General features: G+C 39.2%; 1 protein-coding gene across 1 annotated transcript in view; it reads right to left on the reverse strand.

Annotated features, from left to right (window-relative positions):
- TUBGCP3 (tubulin, gamma complex associated protein 3) overlaps window positions 1–10,055 on the reverse strand; it is a gene marked incomplete at both ends in the record, with an annotated part of 44,399 nt that extends 34,344 nt beyond the window's left edge. The window contains 4 exons of the mRNA XM_010287353.1: window positions 3,809–4,026; window positions 4,634–4,711; window positions 8,064–8,131; window positions 9,948–10,055. Coding sequence (XP_010285655.1) covers window positions 3,809–4,026; window positions 4,634–4,711; window positions 8,064–8,131; window positions 9,948–10,055 — 472 coding nt within the window. The remainder of the gene's footprint in view (window positions 1–3,808; window positions 4,027–4,633; window positions 4,712–8,063; window positions 8,132–9,947) is intronic.
- Window positions 10,056–20,255: the final 10,200 nt, after the last annotated feature.

Genomic DNA, 20,255 nt, shown 5'->3' on the forward strand with positions numbered 1-20,255 from the left:
ACCTTGGCCTTTTCCACATCATCTATCACCACAGCCCCTGCCCCTTGAGCAGCAGGACCATGTTTTCCCTAGCCTTCCTTTGCTGCTTATATAATTGTAGAATTCTTTCTTGTTGCTCTTCATGTGCCTTGATAGATTTAACTCTAGGTGAGTTTGGGCTTTTCCTGCACCCTGGATCCCCATTCTCCTGCCACCTTTGCTTGAATTCCTGCTTGTCAAGGTGGACCATTCTTGAGCTTGAAGGAAGTGATTCTTGAATATCAACCAGGCGTCAGCTCAAGGCACTTCAACTAGATGATCATTGCAGGTCCCTTCAAATTGAATTGTTCTATTCTCTCCTGAACTCCTCTTTTCTCCAGGGGAGTCTCTCATGCGATTCTTCCTAGCAGATCCCAGAAGAGCAAGAGTCTCCTCTCCTGAAGTCCAGGGATGAGATCCTGCGTTTTGCTCTCTTCCTCCTTTCAGAATCCTGAACTGCACCACCTCATGATCACTGCGGCCAAGGCTGCCCTCAACCTTTGCCTTCCCAACCAGTTCTTCCTTGTCTGTAAAAAAAACAAGTCCAGCAAAGCACCTCTCCTCATCATCTCCTCAATCACCTGTCAGGAAGTTATCATCAGCACACTTCAGAAACCTCCTGGATTGCTTGTGCCCTGCAGCACTCCCCCTACAGTAGATATTGTCATGATTAAAGCCCCTTATGAACACCAGGGCCTGCAAATGTAAGGCTTCTTCCAGTTGTCTAAAGATCTCATCTACTTCTTCCTGATAAGGCAGTCTGCAGCAGATGCCCACTACAGCATCACCCATGTTGGTCTGCCCTTTAATCCCAAGCCCTAAAGTCTTAGCTGGCACTGCTTCTGTCCCTAGGCAAAGATCCACATATTCTTACTGCTCTCTCATGTAAACAGCAATTTCCACTCTTTGCCATCCTAGCCTGTCCTTTCCAAAGGGCCTGTATCTACCCTCTGCGCCACAGCAGTGGTATCTCACCATTTTTTTGTGATCCCAACGAGATCATAGCCCTAGTACTGCATGCAGATCTCTTAAGTCCTCCTGACTGTTCCCCATGCTGCATGTGCTAGTGTGTAGGCACTCTAGCAAAATTGTGCTGATGTCCCAGAAAAGGTATGAGGGCTTCCCTTATCACAGAACCATTAAGGTTGGAAAAGACCTCTAAGATCATCATGTCTAACCATCAACGTAACACCACCATGCCCACTAAACCATGTCCTGAAGCACCACATCTACACAGTTTTTGAACACTTCCAGGGACGGTGACTCTACCACCTCCCTGGACTGCCTATTCCAATGCTTGATGACTCTCTTAGTAATTTGTCCTACTATCCAGTCTAAACCTCCCTTGGCGCAACTTCAGACTATTTGCTCCTATTCTACCGCTAGTTACTTGGGAAAAGAGACCAACCCCCGCCTCACCACAACCCCCTTTGAGGTATAAGGCTGTCCTCTCCACATTCCTCATTTCTGTGTGCACACTTGGGTGGGCCACCCTCTGCCCTGCTCTGTTGGTTTCAAGGTCTCTCTTGACCACATCACCCTGCACCTTTTACTAACTAACCTGGTCTATCACCTCCTCACTCAGTTGTGGGGCATAATCCTCCTACAATGTTCCTAGCTTAAAGATATCCTCTACTTGTGCATCCAAGATTCACCATACAAACCTAGAACTGACAAAGTCAAGTAAGTATTTGTATTGTAAAGCATATTCATAACAATAAAATCCAGTTGTGTCAGCACTGGTTATTAGTTCCATCATATGAATTCTATAAATTATCTCAAATACATTGTATTAAAAGAAAACCTTCAACTCAAAATAAAGGTATGGTATTTTCCGAAAATGCATCTATTCCAATTTTCTGCTTGTTTCGTGACTGTTTGGGGTAGAGAAAAGAATTAAGGGACAAGAATATGATGTCTTTCTCTTTTCTGGTTATGAGAAAGGAAAGAAATTAATAAAAATTTCCATAAATTAGCCTTTTATTACAAATTTGGTCAAATCATAACCCATGAAGCTTCTGTTAGGGACAAAAAAATACATCCCTTAAGATAATTTTTTTTTCTCCTTTATTATATTCTCTTGAGTCTTTCTGACATTAACCACAGTTTCTTAAAAAGTGATGTCCCCATTGCTCTTCCAGGCTTCTTCGTTGAAGGCTGCAAGTAAGTACAGTCCTCACTTTTACAAGTTTTGTAACATTCTGTTCCCTTTTCCATGGCCCAACTTCTATGAAGCAATGTACTTCCACGTATATATTATGGAATGGCCATTGAACCACTCCCTCTCACAGACTATGAGCACGTTCATTTCCCTCCAGAACATACACTCTGCAGTGCATCTCTGTCAGGCTTTGTAGAGCTGCAGGGGTAATGCAACATGATATCCAATGACACAAGAAGGGCTCAGATTTTGAGCATGTAACCGTCTGTGTTGGCTTATTTAACAAAGTCAATAATCGGGTAATCATCTTATGGCTTACAATGTCCAGCTTTCATTCATCAAAAATCTGAACTATTCGGTATTTGAATGTTTCAGTTCCAAATGTAGATTCATCTTGGTATGAACAGACAATTAAACCACTGCTGAACAGTAGGTGGTTTAGGATTTTTTTTTCTAAGAAGTAATTTTTTTTAATCAACACTTGCTTTTTTTTTTTCTTCAAAAAAACCCCATCCACTCAAGATGCAAGAACTGCTCTAGTACAGCCAACCTTCTGTGAACATGCTTAAAAGAAATTTAGACCATGCAAGAAAGATCACCCACTTGAAAATGGAGGATCTTAAGTCTACTAGTTTGACACTGGCTGAGGAATGCTTTTTACAAAGAACTTGAGTGAGGACTCTAAATCCAAGGTATTTACAGAGAAAGATGAAGAATATTTTAAAGGGTTTCAGAAAATTGAGAAATTTGGAAAAGTACTCAGTAGTAGATTCCAAAGGAGTAGATCCAGTGAAGTATCAAGTGTTCAGCAGATAGCCAAGATTAAGTTTAAGAATGGATAAAATTGGCCAGCCATTTATGGCTTCATATGGTCTGTCCTGGTTTCAGCTGGGATAGACTTAATTTTCTTCATAGAAGCTAGTGTGAGGCCATGTTTTGGATTTGGGATGAGAAAATGCTGATAACATGCTGATGTTTTGAGTTGTTGCTAAGCAGTCAAGGACAGTCCAGCTTCCGATGCTGGCCTGCCAGCGAGCAGGCTGGGTGTGCACGGGGAGCTGGGAGGGGACACAGTCAGGACAGCTGACCCAGGCTGGCCACAGGGATATTCCATACCATATGACATCATGCTCAGCATATAAAGCTGGGACAAAGAGGAAGGAAGGGGTGGGGGGACGTTCGGAGTGATGGCGTCTGTATTCCCAAGAAACCATCACATGTGACGGAGCCCTGCTGATGGCTTAACACCTGCCTGCCCATAGGAATTGGTGAATGAATTCCTTGGTTTGCTCTGTTTGTGTACGTGGCTATTGCTTTACCTATTAAACTGTCTTTACCTCAAACCATGAACTTTTTCACTTTTACTCTTCTGATTCTCTCCCACTGTGGAGGACTGAGCGAGTGGCTGTGTGGTACTTAGCTGCTGTCTGGAATTAAGCCACAACATGGTCATATGACAGCAATTGATATTTGAACTGTTCAGCTAAGGAACTCAGTTTCTATGCACCTACAGTGGAATTTCCAATGGCATACAAATGGGGAGAAAGAAAAAAAAAAAGAAGGGAAAAAAGTGCACATCTTCTCTAGTTTTCCCCAAACCTAGTTGTAAGATAGAACAGTTTAATTTACCCTGGAAGGAGTGATTGTGGAGTTGGCGTTGGCCCATTCAGGGCATACAGGCTGATGCTGCTGATCCCACTGCTCCCCATGCTGCCAGAACTCTGGGCAGACTGAGCACTGCGGTCTTGGTAATTCAATGGAAGGCTTTGAGGCCTGGCATAGTAATAAGGGGTGGAGTGAGCATCCCGTGGCAATGCCTGAGCAAAAAGTGTGGCATAACTTGATACCTGAAAAGGAGAGGATTTGAAAAGGGAGGAATAAAAAGAAAAGATTTCTGAGTTGCTTTAAGCCATGCCTTTAGTTAACAAGAGTGTAATATTCAAGAACGCAAAAAATAACTGAAGACCATGTTTCTCTCTTAGGCAAAGAAAAAATTGTTGTTACAATTATAATGACAAAAAAGCAAGTCCCTTACAGTGAGCAAAAGTACTTTTAGCAACATAGCTTATTTTTGCCTGAGAATTGTCATTAGCAATGCTGCACAAAGCACTTCGGTGCTAGCAGAGCTGCAACCAAAGGAGGAATTCTGCTCTCCGTATTCCATTTTGAACTCATGAGCACGTGAGCAGACATTACACTACCAAGCAGAAAGCAACAACAACAAAAAATATCACCCATCTAATAAAGTCACATCTTCAGCTACCAACGCTGGACAGATCATATTTTTCCATTTACTTGGCATAAAAAAATTACACAGAAAAAAATTGCAGATACTTGTGTCAAGTGTATTGTGTATTCTTCCTTTCAGCCTCACACAAGTGTTAGTTAAGTCTGGATAGTGAGTAAATGACATGCATTTACTGTTTCTCAGAATTAACAGAGGTCTCCACCTACCTTGTTAGACTGCTTACGTGGATCTTCACTAAGGCTAAGCAGGAGGTAGAGTATTGACCATTTGTTTTTCAAAATGCCCTTTAAAAAGAAATGAAGACAAACAGAAATGAGTTTGACTCTTGATAATAATGGACTTTTTTTTTTTAATTATCCAGCCTACAAACACGTACACATATAAATAAAATTTCCACACAAATAAGACCAACTCGGAGCCACGTTCTTGAGTAAACTGGCAATGTGCAGTGCAGCCTCTGTATTGCTAATTTTACAAATTTTCTCCACTGTGTTCAAATAATGAATTTTCACCTGCTCTGAGATCAGCAAGTACACAGAATTTAAAATTCATAGCTACTAAGAAAGAGGTTTATACAGAGTTGAACTTTTACCAGCATTCCCATACACTGTCACCATTTAAAACATCTTAGATGCAGATGCTACTCTAGCCTAATGGTGAAGAAGGAAAACCCTTGGTATAATTTTAAGCTAAGAACTGTCTTTTCTCCACTTTCCCCTTCACTCTCTTTTATGGGGAGGGTTCAATAGCTTGAGGGTTTCAATTTCTATTACTTTAAATGCAATTTAAGCTGTGAAAATTTGGTAACTCTCTTAAGCTAGGGACACAGTTAACATGAAACTTGAGGAATATGCAATATAGTCTCTAGCAAACAAATAGACAGATACATACAGACTGTTAGAATAACACTCTCAGCAGCTTTTGATCTCAGCAGAAATATTACCAGCAGAAGACAGAACAATGCTAAAGTCCAAGCTACAAAAAGAACACTCTGATGAGAAGAGTTATGGCAAATATTAAAATGTTTTGTTTTAGATACACATGTTTCTAGATATGTTACTCTGCAGTTCTGTGAAACTAATGCTTGCACCTGAATTGATCAGGAACACAGAATCTTATAATGGACATTAAGTTGTGGAATAAGTCAAAGAAACTCATACAAGTTCCCTCACAATATTGATCAGGCTATGGTCTGGAATACTAAGCAATGTTGAATACAAAGGAAACTTCAGTCATACCAAGATTCAACAAAGATTCCATCCCTTATGAAACAACACAATTCAGCGCTATCAGTCTTGCAAAATGTACTTTCAAGGTCACTTTGAAATTCTTTTTTTGTTTTTTTTTTTTTTTTTTAAACACATTTTCATTCTCACCTTTTTCTATTTTTCCTGTTTCTCTGCAAATTATGCATTTTGTGTATATATGTTACATGGTACAAGAATTTTGGCTATAGAACATTTCTTTCTTCAGGACAGAGCCCACTAACCAAACCTACTGAAGCTCTACACTGTTATGTAAGAGTAGGAGACATTCTATATTATTATGTAAAGCAGAGGTCTATTATCTTCTGCTTTGATCTCAACAAGAAGCGAAAATAGAGGTATTGCATCTGTTGCAAATAACTAATCCCATAACTCATTAACAACTGGTAAAGAAGGAGCAGCAACATTACCAGCTTCTTCTACTGGCCAGAATAGAATAAGTCTAAGTGCCTCAAGAAGCATGCTTTGCTCAGCTGGAAAGCTGCCACTACAATAAGCACTGACCTCCTTTTCTCTTTAGAGTAATGGATGAAATGAAGTTAAAACAGATTCACATAAGCTTTTTTCTTTCCTCCTAGTTGCTTTGAAGAAAATTGCTGGAGGATCAAAAAGCCTCATTGATTCACAAAACATATATTCTTTCTGTGGCCCTCCCTAAGCTCATGGGGAAAAGAAATTATTGTCAACCACTAGTAATAAAGCTAACAGCAGACTGAATAATAATTGGTAGAGTAAATTTTAAAGAAGACAGTATTCAGATGATACTATTTCATGTACACAAGATGCTAGCACAGAAGAAAAAAAAAAGACTGAAGGTTAAAAGAACCTCAAACATTTGAGCAGGCAGCAAAATATGAGGAGATAGCTGATGTAAGCTTGTATTACATCCAGAAGAATAAACAAACTGATATGAACAGAGACAAGGCATTTTGTTTCAAAGGTTGCAACTATCATGCTCTGCAGGTATGTTGCTTGCCAAATGCAACGGTATGGCAACATTGCACGTAAGCTACAGAAACACCTTACAGAAAATCTGTATTAAAAGAGCAAGGTCACATAGTGTAATACATGCAAAAAACAGCTGAAACCAATGGCTGAGGTCATCAGAGCACGTGTCTGCAAACCAGTGACACTTGCTTCACTGTACAAACCAATACAAATAATATGCAAAACCACAGAATAAGGAAAACAGGAAGAGTTACACAGTAACATCAGCTCCAAGCACTAACAAACTACGGAGTAAGTTAAGTACAGATGAGGGGAGGGGGCAAAACAGAGCTCTGACTAGTCATAGTCTCCACAGAACCCCTTTTTTGTAATCTTAAAATCTTAGTAAAACTCAGCCATTATCTATACATAAGTTCATGACTAAAAAGCCAAACAGAGAAAAACATTTCTCCTAAATACAAAGAGCAAAATAAGGACAAATTTTCTGTTATATAGAAAACATCATCTTTTATATTAATTAATTTTTGTTGTCAAAAATCAGGTAGGTGCAAATGACAACTGGGAATCTAATTTATTACTGCCCACCATATTCTACCTTGCTAAAAACTCCATTTTATGAAGAATCCAGAACAGATTAGCAGCAGACATTTTTCACCTACTTCAGCTAAACTTCTATCCTTGCATCTTTCCCGCCTTTCACCTGATCCACCTTCCTGCATCACAGCCTCTCTATACACTAGCATCTTTTGTCAGAATACCAATATGCAGTATGCTTTGATTAACACTGGTATTAGCAGAATCAGCAAAGTCAGCACACCCTTAACATTCAACATTAAAGACCTGAAGCACTTAAAAATTCAGAAGCATGAGGACTGTTTAAACCCCAGATTAATAAAATCAACATAGTTGCAAGGCATTGCTGTAAAATAATGATAAGAAAACTAATCAGTTTCACATATAAAAAAAGAATATTCTATTTTTACACAGTTCCTTCCTTCATATGAAGTGCCCCTTCATGTAAATGGACTCAAACTAAAAATGTATCCTTTATTGTCTTCTGATTTACAATTAAATCCAAATTCATTTCTAATTAATAGCAAACAGATAGTAAAAAAATTAACTTGTAAACTTTTAAACAAAAATTACAAAATGGTTGAGGTTGGAAGGCACATCTGAAGACCATCTAGTCAAAAGCAGGGTCATCTACAGCAGGTTGCCCATGACTCTGTTCAGTCAGGTTTTGACTGTCTGCAAGGATGGAGGCTCCACAACTTTCCTGGGCAACCTGTTCCAATATTCAACCATCCTCTGAGTAAAAATACCATTAATGATTCAAGCACTCTCCAAAAACAACTCTGTAATGTCAGAAAGATGTATATGTGTGCTTTCAGTTTCTTTACTCTTTATGCATTTATTACACTACCTGTGAACTGAGTTTTCTGTAGAGTTCTGAAAACAAAGCAGCATCTGCTTCCCTTCTTTGTCGCACAACTATTAGAAAAAAAAGAAGGATTAAAAAATTGAAAGAAGTATAATAGTCATGCCTGAAATTATGTATTTGTGACAAACGAAAACTTATCCAAGAAAGCATAACGATGCTTAACTGCTTCACTCTAATCATACAGTTTTGCCTCTTTTCATGTTATCTGTGTTAAAGACCTGAAATTCTTGCATCAGAAGTGATGCAATCTAAGTACCTGTTTTTCTTAGAGCAATAAAAATACTCATCTTCTATATAAGTACCCTTTTAAAGTCTAGTCTGCCATTCTGCAGATTTAGGGAACTAAAACATAACTGAAAGCAGATATGAGTTAGAGAATGCTATAAAGACCTTCACAAAACTAAGTGTAAATGTTCCTATTTTAGGCAATTAAAGCAAGAAGCAACAGTAATAATGCCACTTGAACGAAGTCAAGCAGAATTCCAAGGTCACGCAACTTATATATATTAAGAAAATTAACAGTCTCAATCACTACCATTTACGTAACAGAAGCCTTTGTGCAGCGGAAAAATATCTTCAAGCTTTAAGATTAAAAGAATCCAAAAACCCATGTTACATCACAAAGAGCCATTTTTTTTAAAAAAAAGGGATAAAATAAACACATCTGAAGAAACCTTAATAATAAAAAAATTGCTGTTAAATTTTAGAAATGTTAATTAGCTTCGAAAGCCCCTGCTAAGTACATTTTGCCAAATAAGTCACTTTCTGCATGGTAACACCAAAAGAAATGTAAAGTTAGAAGGATATAGCCAGTTACTTGTTACATGACCACTAACATCAGCCTATAAGCTGAAGCTGGGGAGAATGAAAATGAGGGAGATAACCTTCTTCAAAACTTCTGGCAATAGGCGCAAAGAATATATGCTGTGCTGGCTAGTACTAGCCAAAGCACACAGAAACTCATGCAGAAAGTCTATACTGTAAAATACAGTGTTTTGGAGTTGCATCTAGAGAAATCCTGATGGGCTTATTTGCCTGTCAGCAAGTCATGGAAGCTCTGTGTCAGCAAGAAATACACATGTACTTTAAAGCAGTTACAACCACAGACTTCAGTTATCCTAATTCAGTCTTCCTGAATGAACATTCAAAGCTCAAATATGAAGCTTTAATTTAACGAGTATACTTCAAGTAATTGTTTCTGGACATTCTACTGTGGAGCATGTAATCTTCTGAAAGCAGTATCTGGCTCTTCCAAGAAGAATGCATCGTATGCCCACTGGATTCAGAGCAGTATAGAGCTCAATGGAACATAATTACGACATTAACTGACACTGTCACAGTCTAATGTTTTGGTTTCGAGAAGGTGGTTGCAGATAAACTTGTTGAGAGAGAAACTGAGGGCAAGAAATAGCAGTTAAGTCACAAACAATTCCAGCAAGTTTCACACAGGTGCTCATGAAGTTAATTGTGCCAAAGCGTAATATATCTGAAGTGCACATCACAAAAATATCAGTCTTCTAAAAAGAACTATGAGTTTATTTAGTCTGAGTACTATTAAAGTGAAACGAGTGCAATATTAATTGTTCTTTATTTTCATGGCTAAGATAGAAGTAAATGGCAGCAAGCAAAGTCTAAGCTTAGCATTCAGAAAAATCTGAGCTGTGAATACAAACAGCCACTCAGGGATACTAACTGGGGAATTAATGTAATTCTCATCATGAGATTTTCAGGGGGTAAGCATTAATAACAGTTTAGACAACTATTTGTGAGGCAGAGTTGTCCCATTTTCAGAGGAATAAACTGATCAGATAACTTCCTGAAGAATCTCCATTCCTATTTCTAAGGAAGAAACAAAGATGGACGTACGTTCTTTCTTAATTTTCTCTGCTACAAGAAATTCATCTCGTTCAACGGTGGGAGCAAAGTTGCTTCCAATAACTCTCACTGCATACTGAAACTGTTGGGCTGCATCAGCTGAAAGAAAAAAGGAAAATTCTCTCAGTTAAGTGGAGTGTTATAGTTCTATTAAATAAATAAAGTTTCAAGTGAAAAGTTCAGCATTGCTGTGGCTCAATGTACCTGGCCTAGATCAGATAACGTTATACTATAATCCTTAGACACAGTTCTAAAAAGATGGCAGTCCAGTTCATCCATGAGCATGTTATCAATGTTATACTTCAAACACACTCACCTGTATACACTCTGCAAAATCATTGCACTTAAATTCGTGAATAAGCCTTTCCCATTCTGTGCTGATCCAAGAGACACAGGCCTACCCACTATTAGAGAGCATTACCACACTTCAGTTGGTTCTGCCCTTCTCCACAGACATTAATGCTGTGGGACTTGGCACAAAGTCACACAGTTCAGCTCACACACAGGAAAAACATAGCCATGTTTCACCAGGCACACTCTCTCACCAGGCAGCAAAACTGGATTATCCTACCTATGGATCTTTACTCAGATATCCACAACAGTGGTTTTACCAGTTTGCATGTTGTTTTTAGGGTTTTTTGTTTGTTTTGTTTTTAAACCAGTTTACATGGTTTCACCACTTAGGTTCAAAAGCCAGCTCAGAGATATGGACATCATATTCCAATGTATAACATAGATACAAACAGAGAGGTCACAAGCCAGTGACTTCCCTCCACTGCTCCTTCATCATGCAATAATCCTGTTTTTAATATTGTTGCTGAACAGTATTGTTTTAGTGCAAGAATCTCTGCTTTTTGGGAAGATTAATAGTCTGGTAACACCAAGATAGGGCCAGCTCAGTTTTAATGCCTCCACAGCATAGCAATGTTCCCATTTATTGTCCTGAAAAATCAATCAAATTATAACCCTACAGACATGTCAAGTACCCTTACAAAATGTCAGATAAATTTCTATTCCTCTTAAGGAGTAAGTGTAATGACATGAGGGGAAAGGTACATAAGAAAAAGTAAGTGTAAATGCATGGTGTCAGCTCCTTGAATCCTTACACTTCCTGACTTCAAGAAAAAAAAAAACAAACATATAAGCAATTCTGCATATTAAGTCTGTTTTGTATGTAACAATTTTGTGTGCAAATGGATCAGACTCCTCACGTCTTATATTTAGTCAGTTAAGCAGTTGACTCAGAGAAAATTTTAGAATAATGCAGCAACAGTTCAGCTAAGGAAAAAGAAAGAATGCTCAGCTGGACAAATACGTACAAAATGAACAGAAAAATGGAATAGGGTAAAGGTCCACTAGAAGCAGAGGCATTTTAAGTGTTGAATGATCTCTTAAATTAACTAATATTGACAACTAAAAAAAATCACCTGGGAGATACTAGGAGTCAATTACTGATTAAATGCATAAAAATCTCCAGAAATTTATGGAAAGGAGAAATTTGAAATCAGAATGTGCTACATTCTTTTAGAATACCCCTCCTTTTTTTTTACTGTCTTGTGACATAAATGTCACCCACTGGTCCTAATCTACTAGAATACAACTGTAGACCAGCAAACACTAACCAGTTCACACAAAGCAGTGTGTCACACAACCACAAAAAAAGTCTGCTCAGACAGAATCATTAATATTTAACAGAATTTGACAATCGTGGACCACAAAAGGAGCAAGGGTATCGTTCAACTTTCAGGAAAGAAAATGTCAATATCGAGACTACTGTAAGGTCTCCAGTCTGCATGACTTAAATGCCTCCCAGAAAGAATAATTCTACTGTTAGACTAAGCAACCTCTCATTTGCAATAAGGACTTGAAAATACACATATAAAATAATTTAATAGTTCAGCTAACAATAGCTTAAACTGAACTGATGAACCAGGTGGGAAGAATAAGTATGAGGAAATGTTTCTGAGTAATTCTTACGTGCACTGGGTTTGCATGGAAAGGTTTTGGTAGCGGAGGGCTGCAGGGGTGGCTTCTGTGAGAAGCTGCCAGAAGCTTCCCCCTGTGTCTGACACAGCCAACACCCGCCGGCTCCAAGACGGACCCGCCGCTGGCCAAGGCCGAGCCCACCGAGCCCATCAGCGACGGTGGCAGCGCCTCTGGGGTGACAGAGTTAAGAAGGGGAAACCAAACAGCGACTGCAGCGGGAGAGAGGGGTGAGAATGTGTGAGAGCAGCAGCCCTGCAGCCCCCAGGGCAGGGCAGCAGGAGGGGCAGGAGGGGCTCCAGGCACCGGAGCAGAGGTTCCCCGGCAGCCCCTGGGAAGTCCGTGGTGAGGCCGGCTGTGCCCCTGCAGCCATGGAGCTCCACGCTGGAGCAGATCTCCACCTGCAGCACATGGAGAACCCCACGTTGGAGCAGGGGGATGCCCTGAAGGAGGCTGTGACCCTATGGGAACCCCAACCTGAGCAGGGTCCTGGCAGGACCTGTGGACCCATGGAAAGAGGAGCCCAGGCTGGAGCAGGTTTGCTGGCAGGACTTGTGACCCTAGGGGAGGGACCCAGGCTGGAGCAGTTCGGGAAGAACTGCAGCCCATGGGAAGGACTTGCGTTGGAGAAGCTCGTGGAGGACTGTCTCCCATGGGAGGGACCCCACGTGGGAGCAGGGGCAGAGTGTGAGGAGTCCTCCCCCGAGGGGGAAGGAGCGGCAGAGACAACGAGAGACAACGTGTGATGAACTGACCACAACCGCCATTCTCTGTTCCCCTGTGTCACTGGTGGGGAGGAGGTGGAGAAAACTGGGAGTGACTCTGTGCCCAGGAAGAAGGGAGGGGTGGGGGGAAGGTGTTTTTTTTAAGATTTGGTTTTATTTCTCATTATTCTACTCTGGTTTCATTGGTAATAAATTAAACTGATTTCCCCAAGTCGAGTCTGTTCTGCCGGTGACGGTAACTGCTGAGGGATCTCTCCCTGCCCTTACCTCCACCCACGAGCCTGCCCTTGCATTCTCCCCCTGCCCAGCCGAGGAGGGCAGTGACAGAGCGGCTTGGGGGGCACCTGGTGTCCAGCCAGGGTCAATGCAACACATTAGGTATAATGCATGTCATTACAGAACACCTCAATATTTCCAAAGGTATTCTGCAAGGCCAATTAAGGTCAAATGCTGGCACTAAGTTATCCCCAAAAACAGTAAGAATTCTATCCTTTGTTCATCCCTCCACTGTGTACCTAAGAGCAGTTAGGCAGGAGATAGGTTTTTCTAGTCATTCTCACATATTTTTGGCATGTTGCTATAGTGACTTAACATGGGCTACAAATTAAAAATAAAATTGCTACAAGAGTTCCAGGTCAAGCATCTTGGATGAGCTAATGTCAGGAGAAGGATCGAGGGTTGATAGCAAAGTACTTTATCAGTTATGACATGTATCTAGATTAAATAATGAACTCCCTCACTGATTATCCACTAAAAAGCAGGAGAATGGATCGCCAATAAACTTATTCAAGTTATAGAAAAATATAAAAAGAAAGAAGCTATTAAAAAAACCCAAAACATAAATAGACATAGTCTTTTTACACACAGACACCACAACCAGAACAAAACCACAAGAACTTCCCCCTATAGCTCCTCCTCGCTCATTAGACCATTACCCTGGTTTTCTATGGAAAATTGTGTTCTGAAGTTAACTTCTGTGTCCACCTGCACCACCTTATCCCTTAGGGATTGCACTTCAACTTTTCTTTTTTCCTTTTTTTTTTTTTTTTTTTTTTTTAACAGATTTGATGGAGGTCTCGAGGCTATCAAGTTAAACAGCTTTCATATAAGCTGGAGACTGGTAGAACATCCAAGCAGCTCTCCCGGGGGGAGAGACTGCAGTGAAAGCTCCGTGGTTAAGTATTCCCTCTCATCTGCCTGCTCAGAATTAGCAGTGTCAGGTACTGGGTACTGCATCCTCCCTGGACCGCAGCCAGCGAGCACGAAGGAACAGAGACTTGGAGGATGGGGGAAGAGGGATTTCTGAAGAGAGCTACAGAAATGAAAGTGCAAGCTGGCAGTATGGCAGCTGAGGAATGCAGGGGTTTACTGATGAGACTTGTGACACAAATCCACAGGAAATAAAAATATATTTAACTTTATTGAATGGACTGTTTTCCTATACATTTATGATCTTGCAGTATATCACAGTATGCTTATCTTGATAAGAGTGTTGAATAAGAAAGTTTTTAGTTGATTAAAAAGAAAATCTGCTATGTCTGGACAGTTGAGCATTACTCATTCAGCTGTTTCTGCTAACTTTTCAGTATATGCTATGATTTATACTATGATTATCAGAAAACTTAATGCTTGAAGAAAAAAATTAAAAATAAGAGCATTACATTTTATTTATTTACACTGAATGACAATGCACAGCTTTTTCATGTAAGCAATGACGTACTTACTGTGTTTATTCACTTCAACAAAACTCTTTGGTTTCTGAACAAAATGTTTCATATTAGTGTTTCAAAAAGGTTTAAGTGCAATGTTTCCCCTGTGTTGTTCCCTGTGGTTTTGGGGGTTCAGATTAAATTTAAGTGAACCAAGATCCACACAATGAGAAATCAAGTACTATCTTTACTCACTGATGAGATAATTGCAAAATCCAGCAAAGATGTGTACAAAGTCTCTAGAGACTCTCTGGAATTTAATTTCTGCAGAAGAATTGACTCAAAGACAGCTATGCATTGCCACAAGTTTGGGTGGGGTTTTTTTGGTTGATGGTGTTGGAATAGGGATTTACCTCAAAATAACAGAAGAAAATCATAGACTTTGCCATTTGTGTGTTTTCCAATCAGCCTCTGACACTAGAGCTTTTAGAAGGCTACCTATGCTTCTAGTTCTGTGGTTCAATGGAATATTGATGGCAAGACCGAGAGACAAAGAAATACATGCTAAAGTTTCCAGACAGCAACCTTGAAGATTTATACATAAGTCCTCAATCTAATAAAAACATAACAGATACATTATTGATAAGATAGTTTAAAGAAAGTATTAAGAAAGATATATAACCTCCTTGGTTATAACCTTGGTTCAACACCAACCACAGCAAGACTAGTTAAAGCACAGAAACTTAGTATAGTCTTGTCCATACTGCCCTAACACAGCATCTGAGATCTATCTCCAGTTGAAAGACTACAATTCCATCAGAAAATTTTAATTATTAAACCTGTTACACTACTAATGATATCGAACAAAGTTATCTGCTCTTCACACATACAGATTTGCACTGGCAATTCAACAGCATCGTAGCAAGACTGTTTTTATATTATATTTTATTCAGATTTTCATGTTTTATTCATATCAAGTCCAGCTTTTCTTTTACAAACAAAACTCCCTGCTGTGGGAGTTTCTTCAGCAGATTATTTCTTATAAGTCTCTAAAATAACTTTAGTACCTAAAGTGATTAAACATAACTTAATACAGGTATCTGTCAGTAAAATAAAGATTCACATAGTTTATAACTAATAGACACATTTAATTTCTTCCCTCCTCAAAGAACAGCCATTAGAGGGGCTTAAAATACACAGCTGTGTATCTATGTATGTGTACATCCTTCATCAAAAAGTGATTATGGCATGAATCTCTTATGTAACAGCAAGTTCAGCGTATCTGATGCATTAAATTGATGACGCTGTTCGCAGGGTCGGGGGGGAACAGCACTGATCATCACTTAACTTTCCAGAGTCTGATCAGAGCCTTGAATGCAGATGAAGACAGCCACTGCTCCTCAGACCATACCCCTTAAGTAATACACACATACATACACAATTACCGATACTAGTAAGCAGCCATACAGCTGAGCAAAGAAATAGCACTTGTGAATCACACACACCAAAAAAAAAAAAATTAAAACTCTCTCTCGAGCACAGCAATCTATCAATAGTTCAAAGAACTATACCCAGCCATTCAAACTTGCCTACAAACTGCAGTATTAAAATTGAACTACTTCAAAAGGCAGGTAACAGCATTTCAAAGCTGCAGAAAATACAAGTGTAGCACATGCAAAAAATAGAGAAGAAATGCACAGGAAGAATTTGGTTGCAAGGAAAGCAAGGAGAAATAGGACAAAAGATAAAGTTAAAAGGAAAAGTTTAAGAGACAAATAGACAATTGGCCAATATAATTACAAGAAGCCAGTATTTCAGAGGAAATGCTGAAATTCAGCAAGTGTTTTGCTAAAAAGAAGCTTCTAATATTTCCTCTAATTTTAGGATGTGAAGTGAAACTCACTTTACAGTCTTACACATTCCTCTCAACATGCCAGCTATGAGTCTACTGAAGTTTCCAGAGGGTAAAAAAAAAAAAAAACCCACAAACAAAAAAAGGTCCTGAAAATCTAACTACCAATTGAAACCGTGTTTCCAAACGTTAGCATATCATGATTGCAAGAAAACTTTTTTCCTGAAAAGCTGGCATTTGGTTATTTCAATTTGTCTGCAAGCAAATTCTAAAGTATAGGACAATGCTAAAGAAAGCTTATCTAAACCAAACAGTAATCACTTTCTTTCTCTTCTCTCTGAAGTTTAGATTAGCAAACTCTCCCCTATCTCTTCTTCCAGGCAGCTGTCTGTCATCCCAGACAAGACTTTTGCTTAAATGCAGATGCAAAATTACTGTAAAACAATTACATACTATTCTCTGTTCATTTATTTCATAATGAAAAATAACAGTAAAAACGAATTATAAAATGTAAATGTAAAAGTATTCTGTTCATGCAAGTTTTTATTTAAAACATTTTAAATTCATTCTTGATTAACCATCTTTCCAGTCTCCACACTCCTCTCCTACAAAGAAAAAACCCCCAACAATAAATCCACAAAATAAAACTCAAACCACACACGCTCCTATGCCTTTCCACAAACTTTGAAGCACTGCACAGGAAACATTACGATTCTCTAATTCTGTTAATATTGTTGGCTCTTGTATTTTCAGTACACAGATTTATTTGAGGAATGTCACACTGGACTATCAGCAACTCGATCACACAGTCTTCTCAGAACTTTCCCCTCACTGTGGATTTTTGCCTAACTTGTCAACTTGCATTTGCTTCTGTTATTAGCATAGGTAAAAAACACCTTCTGAATGAACTCTATGCTTTCCGCTCACCATGAAAATTTAAGATCTATTCCAATAGTTCAGAGCCTAAAAAAAAAAAAAAAAAAATTAAAAAAAAACAACACCACCCCCTCCAACAATAACAAAACTCCCACTCCCCCACTGAGATTACAGAGGCTAAATTAAGGCCATATTATGGACTTCAGGTAGCAAACTGCTCTCTGGAGACTGAAACATTGCTTTCTAGAGCATGTGCACCTCCAGAAGCACTTTGGCACACAAAAATCTTTCTAGGATTCAAAAACAAATAGGTGTAGCTTGAATATTTACAGCAATAGCATTTGATTCCATTGAAGGCAGTGAGACTTTGTACAACGGACAAGCTCGTACAGCAGTCTACAAAGTCTCTGACTAAGATTACCAAGAGGTTTGTGAAAGGCAGCTAAAAACAAGGCTTTTGCCAGAAGGATTAAATGCACTGTCCAGAGAGAGGCATGCAGCCCTGTATAACTGCTGGAGTCCACAAAAAGTGAGGAGTGGAAGGTGGTGCGGGGGGGGGGGGGGAATCACAGAAATTACTGCATAGGCAGGCAAGCTCTCTGCAAGATCACGTATTACTGTAAAAGTGAGGTGGACAGCCTGGATAAACACAGAAAGATTAATAATGCAAAACTAGTCCCCTAGTTCTCAGACACTGTGAGGACATGAGGAAGAAAGAAGTCAGCAATGGCTCCCACTGCAGAAGCAGAGATCCCAAAGGCTGCGGACACATAGCACCATGGGAAGTTAGCTTTAAGCCACTGCTTGAGAACTGGCTAAAGCGCAGGAACAGAGAGCTTTCAAACCTTAGTTCTACCAAATAAAAAAGTTGAGGTAGATTTTTATTTTTTATTTTGAGTTCTTCCATGTAACTCAGCAGACCTTGTAATGAATTTCTCAGAAGCAGAGCTGTTTGTGAAAAAACAGTAACTAGGCCTATGCAGCTGACCGATTTTGGAAACTAAGCAAGCCATCTACTTAGTGTGTGGTCTCAAAAAAGCTCCACCCTGGGAGCCTCTGCAGTCACATTCCATCATAGCACAAATTCATGTCAACATAAATCTTTAACAAGTGGGGAAGGCGGAGGCCGCCTAAGGCCATCATGGGCAGAAGCGAAAGAATCCCCAGCAGACAACAGGCTCCGTCAGGTTTATGGATGAGTTCAGGCATGGGATCGCAGAATGTAAACACAGATGCAGACTAGGACCACTCACCCCACGTTAGCTGTAAGTGCACCATTACGATATGGACATTATATAAATGGAATCCTTCAGCTTCTCCCAAAGCCATAGCTTCCTCACAAACATAATAAAACACAAGTGCTAAGAAGGAACATAGCCAAGTAGGTCAAACCTTCTGAAGTACAAACTCAGGGAACGTACAGGCAGGAAGAACCGTTAGACCATCGAATCTCAACTCCTTTCTATTATTTACCCATTACTTCTCACCCAACTACTTCAGTACCTTGTATTTTACAAGAGCACTTATTCCAGGAAGGTATCAAAAGCTAGGACATCAAGACACTCACAGCAGGGTAACTACACAAATGGTTAAAGATGGCTGTTTGTACCTAGCTTCAGCTTCTTGTTACTAATTTTTAGGAGAAATTTCTCTAATGAATTTTAAAAATCTCTTAAGGATCTAAGCTTCTCTCCTCTTCCTCCCCAAACTCTGTGGAAATAATTGAACATTATAAATCACTTATCAAAGACTAAACTGGTAATACCTGCAAAGTCTTCTTCAAAAAAGAGAACATGTATATACAAAGCAGCCTAACTTCATCAGTACACAAGGGGAGGGGAAGCTGCATGTAGACTGCTAACCACACACAAAGTTAACCACAACGCATTCAGAACTATCCTGTGCTGAAAGGAAATTAGAGTTACAAGTCTGAAAAACAGCGAGATGCTAAATAACTTGTCTGGTGGTTTCCCTATCACCTAGGGAGATGTGCATCACACCTCAACACCAAGGATGTCATACATACCTTTTATGACCACGATTTCTTCCACAAAGACTTTTTGATTTATCAGTCTCTATGAGCTTTATATCAACAGCTGAGTTGATGACAAACTAACACACATACTATAGCTGACTGTTTCAAGAGAAGTGTTATGCTAGAAGGACAAGTCTTCAGTTATGTTCCTCATAACACAAAAATAAAGAGCAGGGTAAGGATGGGCTTCCTATCTGTCCCATGCATAAAAATATATTGGCAATAATAAATGTGGCAGACAACCCATATTAATTTTTTTAAGTTTTTGCTTCAAAGAACTCCTCAAATAACCCACAAGTGAACAGACACAGCAGACTACAGGTTGCACGCAGCAGCTTTTGGGCAAAGTTTCCCCTTTCATTAGTCACAGACAAGCAAGAGATTTTAGCTACATGAGTAGAATCCCAGGGTATAGGAATAGGTTGAACACAACAAAAATCAGTTTGTTTGTTTTTAAACACATACTGCTTGCAAATAAACTTATTACTCCAGTCAGAAAAGAGGGAGATGTATAAAAACTATGATTGCAAAAAGATGACTAGATACAAAGTCAGCAGAAGCCACCTCTCCTCAATACTCATGATTGATAAACGCAGAATTTTCTGTTTCTATTCCAATGCTCTAAAGTTTTGTAGGTATCACACACCTAGACAAGATAATCTAAGCTTGTTTCTTGGTATTGAGTAAGTTTACATTATAGTTCCTTTCAAATCCAAGAAAAAGAGTCATGAAGAAGAGATCTCCATTACTTCAAATAAAGCAAAACAATTTCTTTTCAATTTTTTTTTTCTCTCTTTTTGGGAGCAGACCTAGCCCAACAATTTGACATTTGTGGTAGTGAAAAGTTTGAAGTGCTCTTAAATAAGAGCATGTAACAATTATATTAGAAAGAAACTTCCAAATGTTAAAAATGGAAACAACTTTAAAAGCAGAGCTGTAACAGCACCTTAGAATTGTAGGCTGATGTGAAATACCCTTTAATACACAAATAAACGAGTTGCTAAAAGAAATGTGTAGTTACATAAAAACACAGTAGGTATTAAATCATTCAGAAGGAAACGCTGATTTGGAGGAGGTAGAAGAGTAGAAACTTGCCACATCCTGATAAAACCACATATTAGAAATTCTTGTCACAGAACTAGAACAACTTAGGGATCAGGCCCAGCCAGCATGGGTTCA

Source organism: Phaethon lepturus, unplaced genomic scaffold (genome assembly GCF_000687285.1).
Source record: "Phaethon lepturus isolate BGI_N335 unplaced genomic scaffold, ASM68728v1 scaffold19225, whole genome shotgun sequence".
Lineage (NCBI taxonomy): Eukaryota > Metazoa > Chordata > Aves > Phaethontiformes > Phaethontidae > Phaethon > Phaethon lepturus.